We start from the raw sequence: 18,368 nt of genomic DNA, 5'->3' as shown, positions 1-18,368 counted from the left end.
GGGGAGAAGAGTGTGCAAAGGGAGAAAATGCAATGGTCGTCCAAAGTTGGGTGAAAAATTCTTCAAATAGGAAAATTACCAATGTTCTCCTTAATTAATGACTCACTAATGATAGTGTGAATACATGGGTCTGGAATGTGGATTTCTGAATATTGAATTTTGTCAATAGATTGTTAATTTACAGACAGAAACTAGCATTCTCCTCCATTTTACCAAAAGGATCTTCACCACTATTGTTAATGTTGAATATAGACTGCTTTATTGTGCACTTCACCTCTGCTACCCAAGTGGAATGGAGATGCTCAATGCTGATGCCTGGTGCCCCAAGAATTTGTTTTGGAGGGGAGGGGGACGGGGGTTGGAAAGTTTTAAATGCACCAATACTCACATTCCTGATTAGCTAACACAGAAATTACAGCTAAACCCTAATTGAAACAAGTTGTTTGACTCCTTCAATGTTCTAAATCCATTACAACAAGGTCACCGTTTAAAAACTATAGTAAACCAATACAGGAATGTTTTCATACAAAAATATACACTGAACTTGAATTCATCATGACCATTTAGTAAAAACAAAAAAGCCTTTATATTGGGCAAAAATCCAAAATGTTAGTATGCTTATTTCCAAAATTAACAAAGTTATAAGAAAAGACATTATTAGTTTGTTTACAATCTGGTGAAATACTTACGAGAAGTCACGTTTGACAGTTGTACAAAAGCACATAGTTCTCATCATGAACTATTTTCATCTGATTGTCTCGATGTCCAGATGTCCAACTGCCACAACATCCTGGACGTGTTATAGATTAAATGATACAAGCTCTCAACTGCAATTCTGCAGAGAGAGTGATCTTATCTTAGTCAGACAGTCTTAAAGAAGCGCACAGTATGGGAATCTTAACCATAGAAAAATAAAAAACACAAAGGCTGGTTTTCTCACTGACATGCACCTCTTAACAGCCTGCTGTAAAGATGTCGAAGAATTCAAATCAGATGCCATGTCTGATTTTCTGGGATCCACCAAGTATTTTTTTCTGGCCAAACTAGTCACAGAAAACAGACAGATAAGCCACATCACAAATCTCTCTTTCCCCCCCCCCCCCCCACATCCTGTCACTTTCAACCTTCCTCCCCCAGTATGGCATTGGATTAAAAACGCATTAAACATTTCAACAAACTTTTTCAGTTTTATGAAGACATCTTAAAAAATGAAACCAATTTACTATAAATTAGGATTTTTGTAGGATCTATTTACTTATTTCCTTTCAGTGTATTATTGATTTTCACAAACATAATTGTGGGGAAATGCAGCTTTAAAACATAGCATATATGGAACACTGAAAACCAACAGTATTATTGCCACAAACAAGTTGTACCTTTTAATTCTCCATTACTCTAAACTTTATTACTGCAGTAACTCCACTACTGTGGTGATACCCGCCCTCCTGTATGACTCAGAGACGTGGATCATATAGAGTAGACACCTCAAATCGCTGGAGAAATATCACCAACGTTCTCTCCGCAAGATTCTGCAAATTCCTTGGGAGGACAGGTGCACCAACATTAGTTTCCTCGATCAGGCCAACATCCCCAGCATCGAAGCACTGACCACACTCGACCAGCTCCGTTGGACGGGCCACATTGTTCGCATGCCTGACAAGAGTCCCAAAGCAAGCGCTCTACTCGGAACTCCTTCACAGCAAACGAGCCCCAGGTGGGCCGAGGAAATGTTTCAAGGACACCCTCAAAGCCTCCTTGATAAAATGCAACATCCCCACCGACACCTGGGAGTCCCTGGCCAAAGACCACCCTAAGTGGAGGAAGAACATCCGGGAGGGCGCTGAGCACCTCGAGTCTCGTCGCCGAGAGCATGCAGAAATCAAGCGCAGGCAGCGTGCGGCAAACCAGACTCCCCACCCACCCTTTCCTTCAATGGCTGTCTATCCCACCTGTGACAGAGACTGTAATTCCCGTATTGGATTGTTCAGTCATCTAAGAACTCACTTTTAGAATGGAAACAAATCTTCCTTGATTTCAAGGGACTGTTTATGATGATGAACTACGCTATCAAAAAATCAGAACAGACATCATTTGCACACTAATTCTCCCATCGTACTGCATTAGATAGAAATAACTGTCCAAAATTGACAATGATATCCATACTGTAGCAAGTATTACTATATTTTTGCTGCATTTTTGGTCATTTCTTAACCCTTAATGCACAGGTTTGTTTTGCAGCCTTCAGCCCAGCTGGAATATAGAATTAAACAGCATGGGAGTATAACTTATCTCAGTGGTTCTCAAATTGGGGTTGGCGGAATATTTCAGGGGCTCCGCCAAAAATCTGTAGAAAAAAGATCGACATGATAATAGACTAATCAGAATTGGAGTCAGGTCAAGCAGCGGGCGAGATGCCTGGTCAAGCAAGGAATGCCATCCTATGAGAGTGAATCAGAGCCGTGGTCTCTGTGCTCGCACAAGTTTTGGTTGAAGTGTGGAAAGGGCGGGCGGGTGGGGGGGGGAAAGAAAAAGAGAAAAAGAGAGACAGACAGACACGAGAGAGAGAGAGAGACAGAGAGCAAGAGAACGAGAGCGTGAGAAAGAGAGATCTTTGTCTGGCAAACAACACTCAGACTTGGTGCCAGAGGCCATGATTTAAAGCTTCATCTCTCGTTTCCCCAGTAAGTACATCAGATCAGTTGGCAAAATTCTCCATGTGTCCATGTTTTTTTTCCACGTTGATTTCTCCTTCGTGCCACCCCATACATGTGATTTCACTCTTCTGCACCCCCCCCTCCCCCACCCTTTTCTGTTCAATTTTCTTTATAATTTTTCACTTGCGTTATGTCTTGATAATTTCATGGGGCTTCCAAAAATTATCCTGCCACCCAAATTTCAGCTTCTAGTGGTTGTGGCACTTACGATCGCAATGTTGTTCCCGGAGAAACAAATCCAGAAGCTGGAGGAATCTCAGGAAAAACTGGGTAAATCAGGGCATTTTTAATATTTGTGGGATAAAATCCCACTCTGCACCCAGAGCTTTGTAATAATATAGACTGGAACTTGGAATTTTATTTTATATGAAACTATATGTTTAAAAACTCATTTCCTAATCCCAAATCATCCCCATGGTGATGTATTTCCAAGAAAGCATTTGTACTTAACAAACCTTGCCCATTTATAACTTTTTAATTTTTATGTTGTTCGTAAAGCAGAGCTGGCAAGGGATGATTGGATGGTTACAACCATTGCACGAAAGCCCAAAATTTGGAAAACTGTTTATATGTCTTTGGAGTCAGCATGTGTCATTTGAGTGAAAAAATGTGGACCAAGACAGGGCTTATTACAATTGCTATGCAACTGAATTGTATTAAACTAAAAATCATTAATGTAGATATTGTATATGTATATTGTGATTTTGTAATTCTATGAGTGAATTTACAAGAGTGGGAAAGTTGCAATTACTGTAATATATAGTATTATAATTTAGATGTGGGGGGGGGGGGGGGAGGTGGGGAAGAGGGGTGTCCGTGATTACTAATCTATTTGAAAAGGGGTCCTTCAACCAAAAAAAGCCATTGACTTAGTTTCTGGGGAAACCGTCCATGGCGCATACACATGAAAATGGCATTAAGACGTTGCAGGCATGTGGTTTTCTAACTCCCACACTGTATAAAGCCCCGGAACCGTCCATGGCGCATACACATGAAAATGTCATTAAGAGGTTGCAGGCATGTGGTTTTCTAACTCCCACACTGTATAAAGCCACAGAACCAGGGTCTTTTTTATTTTACATCCTCCACACATTGGGCCCAAGTTTCGGGCCGCGCCTAGAACGACGCAGCCCCGACCTGGACGCCCGTTTTTCGCGTCCGAAAGTGCACCTAAAAAAATACCTGCAGATTCTCCAGCTCCCTGCAGGTCGTTTGGAGCTCGGCGCAGCGCAGCACGAGCTGTGGGGGACGGAGCCAGGTCCCTGCGCTGAAATCAGTGCCGGGACCTCTGCACAGGCGCTACAGTGGGCGCGCATGTGCAGTAGCACCAGGCGCCCGAAGCACGCAGCCCCTAGCTCTGGCTGAATGGCCTCACTGGGGCTGCGAGGATCAGGCTGCATCTCCCTGGTCCAGCTCCTGCTCTGGCTCCAGCTGGCTCTCTCAACCCCCACCCCCCCCCAGCTCCCGCTCAAATGACCCCCCCCCCCCCTCACCCAAGCTCCCGCTCCGATGACCCCCGCCCCACCCCCAGCTCCCGCTTCCCCCGGCCACCTACCTTTAACTCCTTCGGCGGGGCCCGCCCGCCATCTTGCTGGAGGCAGGCCCCGTCCAAAGTCTTGGGCCCGGCTTTTTCACTTCAGCCGGGCCCCGTTCAGCTTCCTCCCCCTCCCCTCTCTCCCCTCACCCACCCCCTCCCCTCTCTCCCCTCACCCACCCCCTCCCCTCTCTCCCACCCTCTCCCCTCTTCCTCTTCCCCCTCCCATCCCATCCTCTCTCCCACTCCCTCCCCTCCCCTCCATCCTCTCTCCCACCCCCTCCCCCTCCTCCCCTTCCCTCCTTCTTCCCTCCCCCCCCCTCTTCCCTCCCTCTTCGCTGTCAGCAACACATAGACATTGACAGACAGAGACAAAGACACCGACATTGACAGACAGAGCGAGAGAGAGACACACAGACAGATAGAGAGAGAGAGATACACACTGGGGGGGGGGGGGGCCCCGTCCCAGCACGCTGTTGGAGGGCTCCCAGTGCTGCAGTCGGTGAGTAGAAAATGTTTATTTATTGATTTTTTAATTTTTTTTATTTTTTATTAATTTTTTTTGATTGATTTATTGGTTGATTTATTGATGTATTTATCATTTATTATTTGTAAAACTGAAGTGTTTAATGTTTGTAAACTTCCCTTTAAACTCCCCCCCCCCCTCCCCATTCCCTACGCCTGATTTGTAACCTACGTCTGATTTTCTAAGTGTCGGCCAGGTTTTTCTGAGCGTAGAAAAATCTACACTTACTCCATTCTAAGGTAGTTTGGAGTAAGTTTTCACTGCCTAAATTTTCAAAACGGGCGTAAGTGGCCGGACACGCCCCCTTTTGAAAAAAAAAATCTGTTCCAAACTGAAACTGTTCTAACTGACTAGAACTGGAGCAAACTAAATGCCGAGAATTGCAATTTCTAAGATACTCCATTCTAAACCAGTTGCTCCAAAAAAACTGAAAAAACTCAGACCGAAACTTGGGCCCATTGTATGACGCCAAAGTAGTATAGAATTAGGATGGGAGAGGCTCCTGCATGGGAACCATAAAAAAACAGCCGTCAGAATCAATATGCCAAAAGCATCGTTATGTGCTGTCGTTAAATTTAGACTGTAATGGTTAATAATAATGAGTATATTGATCTAGGTCACAACCTTGCATAAGCTATCATTTAGAACTGAGATGTTCCCAAGAAGCAGTGTGAAATGATCCATTCCCTGTATTTCTTTTCTGCAAGAAGATGCACTCGAACACTGGCAATCTGCTGGTTAGTCACTAGGTTGCCTTGCACTTTTGCAGCAAGAGAAATAAACAACTGTCAAGATATCTTAAATTGCTCTGTACACAATAACTTGGGGCTCTGATAGCCGATATCATGGAAACAATGTTCCACTTCTGACTTCTGTGATGGTAGTAAAACAAAAGGTTGACATGTTCTTGTATCGCATGAACCTGAAGCAGACTTGCAGATCTCTGGATGAGACCCAAGTACCACCTATTCAGAATGCCAAATCAAATATAATTACACCTCAACGAATACTGTTTTTCAGATAAATAAAAAATGTAAATTCACATGCTCAGAGGAGGTGATGAATGAGATTAAGGGAACCAGTGATTAAATTGGCACAATTTCCAAATAGCATGCATACAATCAAATCCCAACAGGCTAAGTCCTAAATGTCCAAACACAAATGCACTAGGGAAGGGTGGGGGGGTGGGGGGTTGGAAGAGAGTTGCTGGAACGATTGGAAAATGGGATGGGTAAAATGTTATTTTATTTTCCCAATTTTATTTTTTTTTTATATCTAGATTTATTGTATTATAGTTTTTAAAAAATTGACAGGCACTTGGCAAGTTGGGTGAGAAACTGTCAGTGCCAATGACTTTTTTTGGTAGACTAAGATGGATTGTTTCCCCAATCAGAAGTGACATTGAAGAAAAAGTATGGGATTGGACTGGTCTCTAATGAAGTAGTTCTACAATCCAAATGAACAAGTGGCTGTTTTGGTTCCCCTGCAAACAACAGCAACACAAAAATAATACCCTATACCTTTCTGACAAAAATAATACATCAATCTAAGAGCAACACACAACAGCATAGAATACCTCCTTATTCATTATTCTCCAAATAAAAAGAAATGAAGCAACTAACTACCCAGGTTTAAACATTAATGTCCTCTCACTACTGTGCTTCATATTCCAACCAAATTTGTACACTAACTCCACCCTGCCCACTGCCTCCACTCCCTAACTAACTTTGATGCTACTTTTGTTTGGGATATGGCAAAAAAAATCACAACAGCTCAGTAAACAAACAATTTATTTTTCATGTCAATTTTAGTTACAAATCAAATAAAAGATACAGGAAATACCAGGAAATAGAAAATCCAAGGATAGTAGAGATTAAAAATTGATAGGAAAACAGAAAAACTTAAAAATGCACAAGGTAATATCAAGATCTGTTTAAAAAAAAAAATTAAAATAATCTTACACTTTAATGGTCTCATTCTTCTTCATTCCCGAAAACCTAGGGTCTAGAAATTCAGTTCTCGTCGATAATTGTATTTTTTCACCCAAATTATCATTATGGCAATGTTATGGCTATGAAGCTGTAAATTGGAGTTTTAATTTGCGCAGCGGTAAAAATCGGCGTTGCACGCGGATTTGTGGCGCAAACCGTGATCCTCGCCAACTTTACTCCGAGGCCAATACCGCTGCGAGTTGGGTCGAGGGAGGGGGAAAAACACCTAAAAATGAATTGCAAAAAAACAAAAACTACAAAACAAAATCACTGAACTTTCACAAGACACTTAACTAGTGAATCGCGGCAAAAAAAAAATGAATAAAAACTTTAACTTACCTTTTTTGCATGTCTTCATACTTACCGCTGATCCAAGGGCTGCAACGCAGCTTTTTCCTTGGCGCTTTTTTTTGTCCTAAATACGGGTGCGCTTAACAGTCTTGGGGCTCAATTTTGGCCTTTTTTTTTTTGGAGTAGGCTGCTTTTTCTGGCATAACTTAAAAATACCCAGTTTCCCCAATCAATTTGCACCAGCGTAACTCACTTAGTTACGCTTTTTTTTAAAAAAAAGATGTTATTTTTCTCAAAAGGGGGCATTACCAGCCATCTACACCAGTTCTGCCCATTTAGGGAACTGTGTCTAGCTAATAGTTACTCCAAATCTACTTAGGCTGGCGCATGTGGCCACTTCAGAAAACCCTTGCAGAGAGATAAAGAAATCGACGCAGTTTAAGTACATCGGAGGCCATTCGGCCTGGGATAGGGGCGGGAAGCGGAGAGGACCTGGACCTAAACCAACCAAGCCTTACTCTTAGTTTTTGTTTGCAAACATTGCTATTAACAATTCTGTAAGAAATAAAAAATTAAAGTCCTACCTTCATCTTCAAACTGCCGCACTCGGCCCGGGAAGGCAGCGGGCCGGTGCGGGAGGCCACTCGGCCTGGACTAGGGGCGGGACAACGCACCGGGAGGCCACTCGGCCTGGACTAGGGGCAGGACAACGCACCGGGAGGCCATTCGGCCTGGACTAGGGGCGGGACAACGCACCGGGAGGCCACTCGGCCTGGACTAGGGGCGGGACAACGCACCGGGAGGCCACTCGGCCTGGACTAGGGGCGGGAGCGAGTGAACTGGTCGGCATCGGGATTCAACGGAGAGGCTGGAGGCAAGGAGCAATTGAATTGGCTGGCATTGGGATTCAACAGAGAGGCTGCAAGAAAATCTACGAAGAGGTTGGGCAGGCGGGGGGGGGGAAGGGAGAGGGGAAAGGACAAAAGACCTTTTGGGTGTGGTCCATCCATACAAACCTTGTTGGGGGGGTGGGGGGCGAAGGAAAGAGAGAGAGCGAGAACTGCGAACCTGTTCTGCCTGCTTTCCTGCCGTTTTGACCTTCTTTGAAAGTTTAACTTTAAGTATGGGGGCAATACTGACAATGACATACCTTTTGCAAGCGTTCTGCATCATTGTGCTACGTAGGAAACAACTGATTAGAGCTCATCACATCAGGAACATCAGAGCCCGTAGGCTGCAGGGCAGGAGGCCTTACTCACCTCGGCAATTTCGAGTCAGGCATTCGTACCTGCACTGAGTGATGCAAAATGTGTTAAAAGGCTGCTTTTCCACAGAGAAGTTGTCCGAGAGATCTGAGAGTTGCTGAGACCAGACCTGCAGCCGAGAAGCAGCAGGTGGACTGCTTTGTCAGTTGAAGTGAAGGTTACAGCTGCACTTTCATTCTATGCCTCTGGATCGTTTCAAGCTACAACTGGAGATGTGTGCGCCATCTCTCAACATGCAATACATGTCTCCATTCACCAGGTCACGGCTGCACTGTACGCACGGAGAAATGACTTGATCAACTTTCCAATGACCGCCCAAGCGATCCATGACAGGGTTGTGGGGTTCTCGAGGATTGCTGGCTTCCCAAAGGTACAGTGCTGCATTGACTGTACCCACATCGCCTTGCGAGCACCTTTAGAGGATTCCGAGATGTTCAGGAATAGAAAATGCTTCCACTCCATTAATGTGCAGATCATGTGTGACAACATGCATCACATCATGTCAGTCAATGCAAGATACCCTGGCAGCACCCATGATGCGTTCATCCTACACGAGTGTTATATCTGCCATGTTTGAGCAGCAGCCAGAAGGGCAGAGCTGGCTACTGGGAGACAAAGGGTACGGCTTCGCCACCTGGCCCATGACGCCCTTACGCATAACCCAGACGGAAGCTGACCGTCAATACATGTCGCACATTGCGACGCGCAACATCATAGAGAGGACCATTGTCATCTTGAAACAGTGTTTCCGAAGCCTGGACCATTCCGGAGGCTACTTGCAATACTCCCCTGAGATTGTCGGTCATTTCACTGTTGTGTGCTGCATAACTTAGCCATCATGAGGCAGCAGGAGCTGGTAGTGGAAGAAAATGCACCTGCGGTGAGAGTGGCTGACGATAATGATGTTAAAGATGCAGGTGACAAGCAGCAGGAGGAGGAGGAGGATGATGATGAGGAAGCCATGCAAGTGTCTGAGGCCGGAGCACGACAGCGGAGGAGGGCGGGCCATCGTGCTCCTTTAACGATTGCTCGAGCCTTGCACCAGCAGCTCATCCATGAACGCCTTACTGATGCCTGAGGGCTCAGCGACAACTATTCCACATGGACATGTTTATTTTTTGGAGCTGTTCCGTAATGTTGTGTTGTGTTAATGGAACATGATTCAGTTTTAATGTAAAATATATTTTATTCAAAAGTTTACAATGTACTTAACTTTACTGCAATAAAATTATTCTTATCAAATTTTACTTTAATATGACTCTTTAAGATCACTTATAAACTTGTAAATTTACATAACTTACAAAATAATTTCAATGTGAGAACATTTACAACAGTATCAACAACAACAACAGCAGCAGCAAAGAAAGGCTGCACCCATCTCTCATCCCCCTTAGTCTAACATCACCCGCCCGTTGAACTTGGTCTTAACTCTCCAGCATCCCTGCCTGAAGGCGGTGGCGCAGTGATTTTAGGCTTGGTACCAAGCTTAGAAACATAGAAAATAGGTGCAGGAGTAGGCCATTCGGCCCTTCAAGCCTGCACCGCCATTCAATGAGTTCATGGCTGAACATGCAACTTCAGTACCCCATTCCTGCTTTCTCACCATACCCCTTGATCCCCCTAGTAGTAAGGACTACATCTAACTCCTTTTTGAATATATTTAGTGAATTGGCCTCAACAACTTTCTATGGTAGAGAATTCCACAGGTTCACCACTCTCTGGGTGAAGAAGTTTCTCATCTCGATCCTAAATGACTTACCCCTTATCCTTAGGCTGTGACCCCTGGTTCTGGACTTCCCCAACATTGGGAACATTCTTCCTGCATCTAACCTGTCTAAACCTGTCAGAATTTTAAACGTTTCTATGAGATCCCCTCTCATTTTTCTGAACTCCAGTGACTACAAGCCCAGTTGATCCAGTCTTTCTTGATATGTCAGTCCCACCATCCCGGAAATCAGTTTGGTGAACCTTCGCTGCACTCCCTCAATAGCAAGAATGTCCTTCCTCAAGTTAGGAGACCAAAACTGTGCACAATACACCAGGTGTGGCCTCACTAAGGCCCTGTACAACTGTAGTAACACCTCCCTGCCCCTGTACTCAAATCCCCCTTGCTATGAAGGCCAACATGCCATTTGCTTTCTTAACCTTCAATGACTGATGTACCATGACACCCAGGTCTCGTTGCACCTCCCCTTTTCCTAATCTGTCACCATTCAGATAATAGTCTGTCTCTCTGTTTTTACCACCAAAGTGGATAACCTCACATTTATCCACATTATACTTCATCTGCCATGCATTTGCCCACTCACCTCACCTATCCAAGTCACTCTGCAGCCTCATAGCATCCTCCTCGCAGCTCACACTGCCACCCAATTTAGTGTCATCCGCAAATTTGGAGATACTACATTTAATCCCCTCGTCTAAATCATTAATGTACAATGTAAACAGCTTATTCCTTCTAATAACTCATTTAATGCGCACTTCTTGATGGGGGGTTTTGGTGGGTGGGGGGGGGGGGGGGGGGGGGAGGGGGGGAAGGATCAGGTGTTAATGTGGAGGGCCTGGCTTGGGTCTCTTCAGAGGCTGGTGTGAGGATTGCAGTGGGAGTGGCAATTGATTCTGTCAATGGGCGCATGGTCTGGGTGTGTTCCCTTATTGCAGCAGCTAACTCACACGCCCTCCCTCATGCACCCGGACAGTGTCTCAGCGGACTGAAACATTTCCTCTCTGGTGGCCTGTGCCATTGCCAGTGTCGTCCTTTCCATTATCTCTGACATTCCCTCCTTCATGGACACTATTCCCAGACATTATTCCCATTTCCCGTGCCATTGCTGTTACTTCGCCCAACAGTCCCACTACCTCATCACTCACCCCACTGATGGTGTCCAGGAGTGATCGGGTAAGGTCAATGCTCTCCGCACTCAATGACATGATCTGAACCACATCTGGTGCACCCTGCATCTCAGGAGAGCGTGGTCAATTTCACCTTCTCCTCACCCTGGGTCTGCCTCGCGGCATCCCAGTGGGAGCCGCAGCCTTGGACGGTGGGGCCCTGGGTGTGCCTTGCGGCATCCCAGTGGGACCCGCATCCTCGGACGGTGGGGCCCTGGGTGTTGCTTGCTGCAGCCCACTACCATGGAATGTCCCATCAGAACTAAAACCACTAGTCATGGAAGGGGGGAAACCATGGAATGTCCCACCAGTACTCAAATCACTAGTCATTGAAGGGGCTGGCAACTCCAATAACTGCACATGCTCCATATTCAGTATATAAGTGGTAGCTTCATCCAGATGACCCAACTCCCCCTCACCCCCATGTTGGTCTGGAGGGTTGGCTTGGAAGATGTTCTCGTCTTCAGGCTCGTCCGCGTCTGAATCTTCTTCTGCATCTTCAGGCTTGGCATCAGGTTCTGCAAAATATAACAGAACAGTCAAATGGTTAACAACAGAGGAGGGGACAGGATGGGTGGCATGAGTAGGATCACACAAAGCAGGCCAGGCAGCAGGTTGATTTAAAGGGCCACAATAAATTTTCAGGACTTACCCTCTCCCTTGAATGTGGGCCCAGCTTGTGCAGTACTTATGGCTTTTCTCCATGTACGATTCATCAAAGCAGCGACCCTCTCTTCCAAGGGTGCAAGCAGGTGCAGATTTGCCGGGCCTCCTCCTGTTCGAGTTCTTTCCCTTTTGTTGTGGGACAAATTCTTCTGCAAAGATGAAAATGCAACTTTTTAGAGAGGGTGTCTTTCTGCTGGGTGGGACATATACAGCTGGTCAAATTTATAATTGCATTGAATAAATGAAAATATTACTTACACTAACTACTTGACCAAGGTCCTGCCATTTCTTTTTACACTGGCTTCCAGATCTCTTGGTGTTTACCAATGCGTAGAAATCTTCTGCAACTTGGTTCCAGCGTTTCTTCATTTCTTTGGGTGGCACTTTTATGTGACCTCTGCTGGTATCCAGCTCCTGCCATCTGTTCTCAATCACAGTAACTAGTGCCTCCACTTCTTCCAGCAAGAAATTATTTGTTCTTGGTCCACGTTGCTGCATTGCTGCAACTTTTCTGAGACACTCTCAGCACTTTTCCAATGCTCTTAGACACAGTGATTTTTCCAAACACACAGTACTGATTTTTCCAAATACAGCACTCCTTATTGCTGGCATGCAGCAGTAATTTTTCCAAACACATCACTCCTTCTGGCACTTCTGCTGGTATGCAACACTGATTTTACCAGAGCAGTGCTTCTTGCATTCAGCAGTGATTTTCCTACCACTGCACTCCTTCTGGCACGAAAACACAAGCAGCTAGCTAGCTCTTTAAAAATGGCCGATTGTCAACTCGCAGTGCTACTGCTCATGCGCAGACTTCACCATTCTCCACTGCGCATGTGCAGATGTTTCCCCTCCTCCCTCCCCGAGTCAACTGGCCACGCTGCACGACTGCAATGAAGAGGCCAGACAATGGACAAAGTTGCAACATTTTTTTCCTGCTCATTTCCAAACATACATAAGCGGCACAACTCCAGTAAGTATGCTGAAGAACGGGCTCGGCCAAAATTGAGCCCTTGATTAGTTCCACCACTTAATATATTTTCATGTAGTTTAAAAATGTTCTATTCTTACCTTTCTGCTTTAGGCTGGCTTCAATGGTCACAAAATTTTCAAAGAAAACATAGTATATGTGTGAATATGTTTGATCAAAGAATGGCTTCAAATCATTTGCTTCAGAGTTTTCTATAAATAAAAAGAAATGGAAGAATTAGGATGGTAAATAATTTACATTTAGATTGATTATTTCAGCATATTCATAATTTTTTTTATGAAGTTACTTTTTCTGCAGAGATACCTGAATCTTGCATATGAATACAAGGATGAAGTAACCCCCAATTTGGATCAACCGAAACTACTCTACAACTTTGTGCAGTTCCAGTTCAGATTTGGGCATAACCTAATGTGCAAGATCCAGAGACAGAAGTCTTAATTTTGTATCACTTAAATGTCACATAGTGGAGCAAATATATTTAAAGTTCATTCAATATTATAAAATGATCAGTAGGGCCAAGGTTTGGCAATATTCAAACATCACTGGAACACAGTAAATACCTCTGTACTTTTAGATCTTAGAATACCATTTTCTAGCTGCTTCAGACTACCAAGTCAACCACAACTTCCCATCCCTGTAATAAGTTATGAATACATTTTTATAATCAAAGCTCCTTTTAACTTGCAAGTGCATTAAAATACAATTTTTCCTCAATTACCCTGCAACCACAGGTTGCTCAAATCTGCAGCCAAGAGTAGGAACAGTTTACCTTCTCCTAGGCCACTGCCAATGCCGCTATGGACTGGCTACAGAATGACTTTTCTTCATATTTCCCTTTTCCTACACCTCATTGGAGAACACGTGGCTTCTGCTCGATACCTCCAAATACCAGAGCTAACTGCTATGTTAAATCACAAATGTTTTATACAAGTTAAAAGCAAGAACAAACTAGCCAGTAATGACACACCACGGATAAATAAAGAAATAAGGGCAAAATTGAAACTAAAGAAAAAGGCATACACTAAGTAGATAGACAATAAAGGAGTGGATGACAAGAGGGATTACGAAAAGGTTATGAAAGAAGGAAAAAAAATTAGGAATATAAAAAGAAATAATAAAGTATTCCAGATACATAAATAATAAAAGAAAAATCAGTGTCGGGACAGGGCCACTAAGGAATACACACATAAACTTACAGGTAATGACAGCGAAATGGCAGAAACAATAATGACTTTGTTTTGATATTTACCAGGAAGACGAACATGGTGGATGTGACATTCGAAGAGATCAAAAAAAGATAGAAAAACATTTAAGATAGAAAGGGGGAAGATAATTGATAAACTAATCAAACTTAGAGAGGATAAACTCCCTGGTTCGGATGGATTGCATCTGCGCATATTAAAAGTTAGGGAAGAGATAGAAGAGGCACTATTACATATATATAAAAAATGATTAAAAAAAGGGAATGGTGCCAGAGGACTGGCGGACAGCTAATGTGATTCCTATATTTAACAAGGGAGATAAAACAAGTCCAGGGAACTATAGACCAATTCGCTTAATGTTGGTGGTAGGAAAGATATTGGAATCCTTACTCAAAGATGTAATAGAAAATCTAGAAACTGAAAATCTAAAGAAGAGTAGTCAATGCGGATTTCAAAGGGAAGGTCATACTTGACCAACCTTATTGAAAGGGTAATGTAGTAGATGCAATATATTTAGATTTTCAAAAGGCCTTCGTTAAGGTACCGCATCGTAGACTCATGACTAAGGTCAGAACATATGAAGTCAAGGGAGAAGTAACAGCATGGATAGCAAGCTGGTTACAAAATAGAAAACAGAGTAGGGATTAAAGGTAGTTACTCAGACTGGCAAAAGGGAAGTGGTGTTCCCCAAGGATCGATGCTGGGACCACTGTTGTTCACCATTTAGATAAACATTTTGGACTCGGGAATCAGAAGTATAATTTCAAAATTTGTGGATGACACCAAATTGGGGGTGTAGTTAATACAGAGGTGGACTGCGATTAGCATAGATGCATTTCAGAGAAAGCTAGATAAACACATGAGGGGCCATAAATATAAGCCAGTTACTAATAAATCCAATAGGGAATTCAGGAAATACTTCTATACCCAGAGAGTGGTTAGAATGTGGAACTCACTACCACAGGGAGTAGTTGAGATGAATAGCATAGATGCATTCAAAGGAAAGCTAGATAAGCATGAGGAAGAAAGGAATAGAAGGTTATACTGATAGGGTTAGATGAAGAAGGCTCCTGTGAAGCATAAACACCAGCATAGACCTGTTGGGCTGAATGGCCCATTTCTGTGCTGTAAATACGATGCAAGTTACTAAATTGCTACACTTAATAACTAATGGGTCAGATTAGCTATTTACAATCACAGCCCCAGTATGAATGCCCTGACGTCAAGTCATTAATTTAATCAGGCCACTGAAATGCAACCGCTGGAAGAAAGAGAAATATAGAATTAACAACTTGTTCAAAATGTGTATGAACATCTAAAAAAACCTAACATTTTGGAAGCATGCCTTGAACTGAAACCAGCTTCAGATTCTTACGATGGGACGATGGGATTAGATCTCTGGGGGGACAGGGGGAGGGGGGGGAAAGAGGGAGGGAGAGCGAGCGCGCGCGAGCGTGGGGAAGGGGGAGGGAGGGAGCGAGCGCACGCGAGCGTGGGGAAGGGGGAGGGAGGGAGCGAGCGCGCGCGAGGGGAAGGGGGAGGGAGGGAGCGAGCGCGCGCGAGCGAGGGGAAGGGGGAGGGAGGGAGCGAGCGCGGGGAAGGGGGAGGGAGGGAGCGAGCGCGGGGAAGGGGGAGGGAGGGAGCGAGCGCGCGCGAGCGAGGGGAAGGGGGAGGGAGGGAGCGAGCGCGAGCGAGGGGAAGGGAGGGAGCGAGCGCGCGCGAGAGGAAGGGAGCGAGCGCGCGCGAGCGAGGGGAAGGGGGAGGGAGGGAGCGAGTGCGAGAGGAAGGGGGAGGGAGGGAGCGAGCGCGCGCGAGCGAGGGGAAGGGGGAGGGAGGGAGCGATCGCGCGCGAGCGAGTGGAAGGGGGAGGGAGAGAGCGAGCGTGCTCGAGCGTTGTGAAGGGGGAGGGAGAGAGCGAGCGCAAGAAAGGGGGAGGGAGCGAGCGAGCGTGTGCGAACGAGGGGAAGGGGGAGGGAGAGCGCGCGCGAGCGCGAGGAAGGGGGAGGGAGAGCGCGCGCGAGCGCGAGGAAGGGGGAGGGAGAGCGCGCGCGAGCGCGAGGGAAAAAGAGCGCGGTGGGGGGGGAAAAGAGCGCGGGGGAGGGAAAGAGCGCGGTGGGGGGGAAAGAGCGCGGGGGGGGGGGAAGAGCGCGGGGGGGGGGGGAAGAGCGCGGGGGGGGGGGAAGAGCGCGGGGGGGGGGAAGAGCGCGGGGGGGGGAAGAGCGCGGGGGGGGGAAGAGCGCGGGGGGGGGGAAGAGCGCGGGGGGGGGAAGAGCGCGGGGGGGGGGAAAGAGCGCGGGGGGGGGGGAAAGAGCGCGGGGGGGGGGGAAAGAGCGCGGGGGGGGGGGAAAGAGCGCGGGGGGGGGGAAAGAGCGCGGGGGGGGGGAAAGAGCGCGGGGGGGGGGAAAGAGCGCGGGGGGGGGGAAAGAGCGCGGGGGGGGGGGAAAGAGCGCGGGGGGGGGAAAGAGCGCGGGGGGGGGAAAGAGCGCGGGGGGGGGGAAGAGCGCGGGGGGGGGGGAAAGAGCGCGGGGGGGGGAAGAGCGCGGGGGGGGGGAGCGCGGGGGGGGAGAGCGCGGGGGGGAGAGCGCGGGGGGGAGAGCGCGGGGGGGAGAGCGCGGGGGGGAGAGCGCGGGGGGGAGAGCGCGGGGGGGAGAGCGCGGGGGGGAGAGCGCGGGGGGGAGAGCGCGGGGGGGAGAGCGCGGGGGGGAGAGCGCGGGGGGGGGGGAAGAGCGCGGGGGGGGGGGGAAGAGCGCGGGGGGGGGGAAGAGCGCGGGGGGGGGAAGAGCGCGGGGGGGGGGAAGAGCGCGGGGGGGGGGAAGAGCGCGGGGGGGGGGGAAGAGCGCGGGGGGGGGGAAGAGCGCGCGGGGGGGGGAAGAGCGCGCGGGGGGGGAAGAGCGCGCGGGGGGGGGGGGGAAGAGCGCGGGGGGGGGGGAAGAGCGCGGGGGGGGGGGAAGAGCGCGGGGGGGGGGGGAAGAGCGCGGGGGGGGGGGGAAGAGCGCGGGGGGGGGAAAGCGCGGGGGGGGAGAGCGCGGGGGGGGAGAGCGCGGGGGGGGGGAGAGCGCGGGGGGGGAGAGCGCGGGGGGGGGGGAGAGCGCGGGGGGGGGAGAGCGCGGGGGGGGGAGAGCGCGGGGGGGGGAGAGCGCGGGGGGGGGGAGAGCGCGGGGGGGGGAGAGCGCGGGGGGGGGAGAGCGCGGGGGGGGGAGAGCGCGGGGGGGGAGAGCGCGGGGGGGGGAGAGCGCGGGGGGGGAGAGCGCGGGGGGGGAGAGCGCGGGGGGGGGAGAGCGCGGGGGGGGGAGAGCGCGGGGGGGGGAGAGCGCGGGGGGGGGGAGAGCGCGGGGGGGGGGAGAGCGCGGGGGGGGGGAGAGCGCGGGGGGGGGGAGAGCGCGGGGGGGGGGGGAGAGCGCGGGGGGGGGGGGAGAGCGCGGGGGGGGGGGAGAGCGCGGGGGGGGGGAGAGCGCGGGGGGGGGAGAGCGCGGAGGGGGGAGAGCGCGGGGGGGGGGAGAGCGCGGGGGGGGAGAGCGCGGGGGGGGGGGGGAGAGCGCGGGGGGGGGGAGAACGCGGGGGGGGGAGAGCGCGGGGGGGGGAGAGCGCGGGGGGGGGGAGAGCGCGGGGGGGGGAGAGCGCGGGGGGGGAGAGCGCGGGGGGGGGGAGCGCGGGGGGGGGAGCGCGGGGGGGGGGAGAGCGCGGGGGGGGAGAGCGCGGGGGGGGGAGAGGAGCGCGGGGGGGGAGAGCGCGGGGGGGGAGAGCGCGGGGGGGGAGAGCGCGGGGGGGGAGAGCGCGGGGGGGGAGAGCGCGGGGGGGGAGAGCGCGGGGGGGGAGAGCGCGGGGGGGGAGAGCGCGGGGGGGGAGAGCGCGGGGGGGAGAGCGCGGGGGGGGAGAGCGCGGGGGGGGAGAGCGCGGGGGGGGAGAGCGCGGGGGGGGAGAGCGCGGGGGGGGAGAGCGCGGGGGGGGAGAGCGCGGGGGGGGAGAGCGCGGGGGGGGAGAGCGCGGGGGGGAGAGCGCGGGGGGGAGAGCGCGGGGGGGGGAGAGCGCGGGGGGGGGAGAGCGCGGGGGGGGAGAGCGCGGGGGGGGAAGAGCGCGGGGGGGGAAGAGCGCGGGGGGGGAGAGCGCGGGGGGGGGAGAGCGCGGGGGGGGAGAGCGCGGGGGGGGAGAGCGCGGGGGGGGAGAGCGCGGGGGGGGAGAGCGCGGGGGGGGAGAGCGCGGGGGGGGAGAGCGCGGGGGGGGAGAGCGCGGGGGGGGAGAGCGCGGGGGGGGAGAGCGCGGGGGGGAGAGCGCGGGGGGGGAGAGCGCGGGGGGGAG

General features: G+C 49.9%; 1 protein-coding gene across 8 annotated transcripts in view; it reads right to left on the bottom strand.

The window, feature by feature from the left end:
- Window positions 1–18,368, bottom strand: part of ralgapa1 (Ral GTPase activating protein catalytic subunit alpha 1) — a 298,072-nt gene that overhangs the window by 267,226 nt on the left and 12,478 nt on the right. For all 8 annotated transcript variants that reach the window (XM_070879109.1, XM_070879113.1, XM_070879112.1 and 5 more), the window contains exon 2: window positions 12,951–13,061. In XM_070879109.1, coding sequence (XP_070735210.1) covers window positions 12,951–13,061 — 111 coding nt within the window. The remainder of the gene's footprint in view (window positions 1–12,950; window positions 13,062–18,368) is intronic.

The sequence above is a fragment of the Pristiophorus japonicus genome, chromosome 4, assembly GCF_044704955.1.
Source record: "Pristiophorus japonicus isolate sPriJap1 chromosome 4, sPriJap1.hap1, whole genome shotgun sequence".
In the NCBI taxonomy this organism is placed as follows: domain Eukaryota; kingdom Metazoa; phylum Chordata; class Chondrichthyes; family Pristiophoridae; genus Pristiophorus; species Pristiophorus japonicus.
Note: the sequence above shows the minus strand (reverse complement) of the source record. Positions and strands in the feature narration are given on the sequence as shown.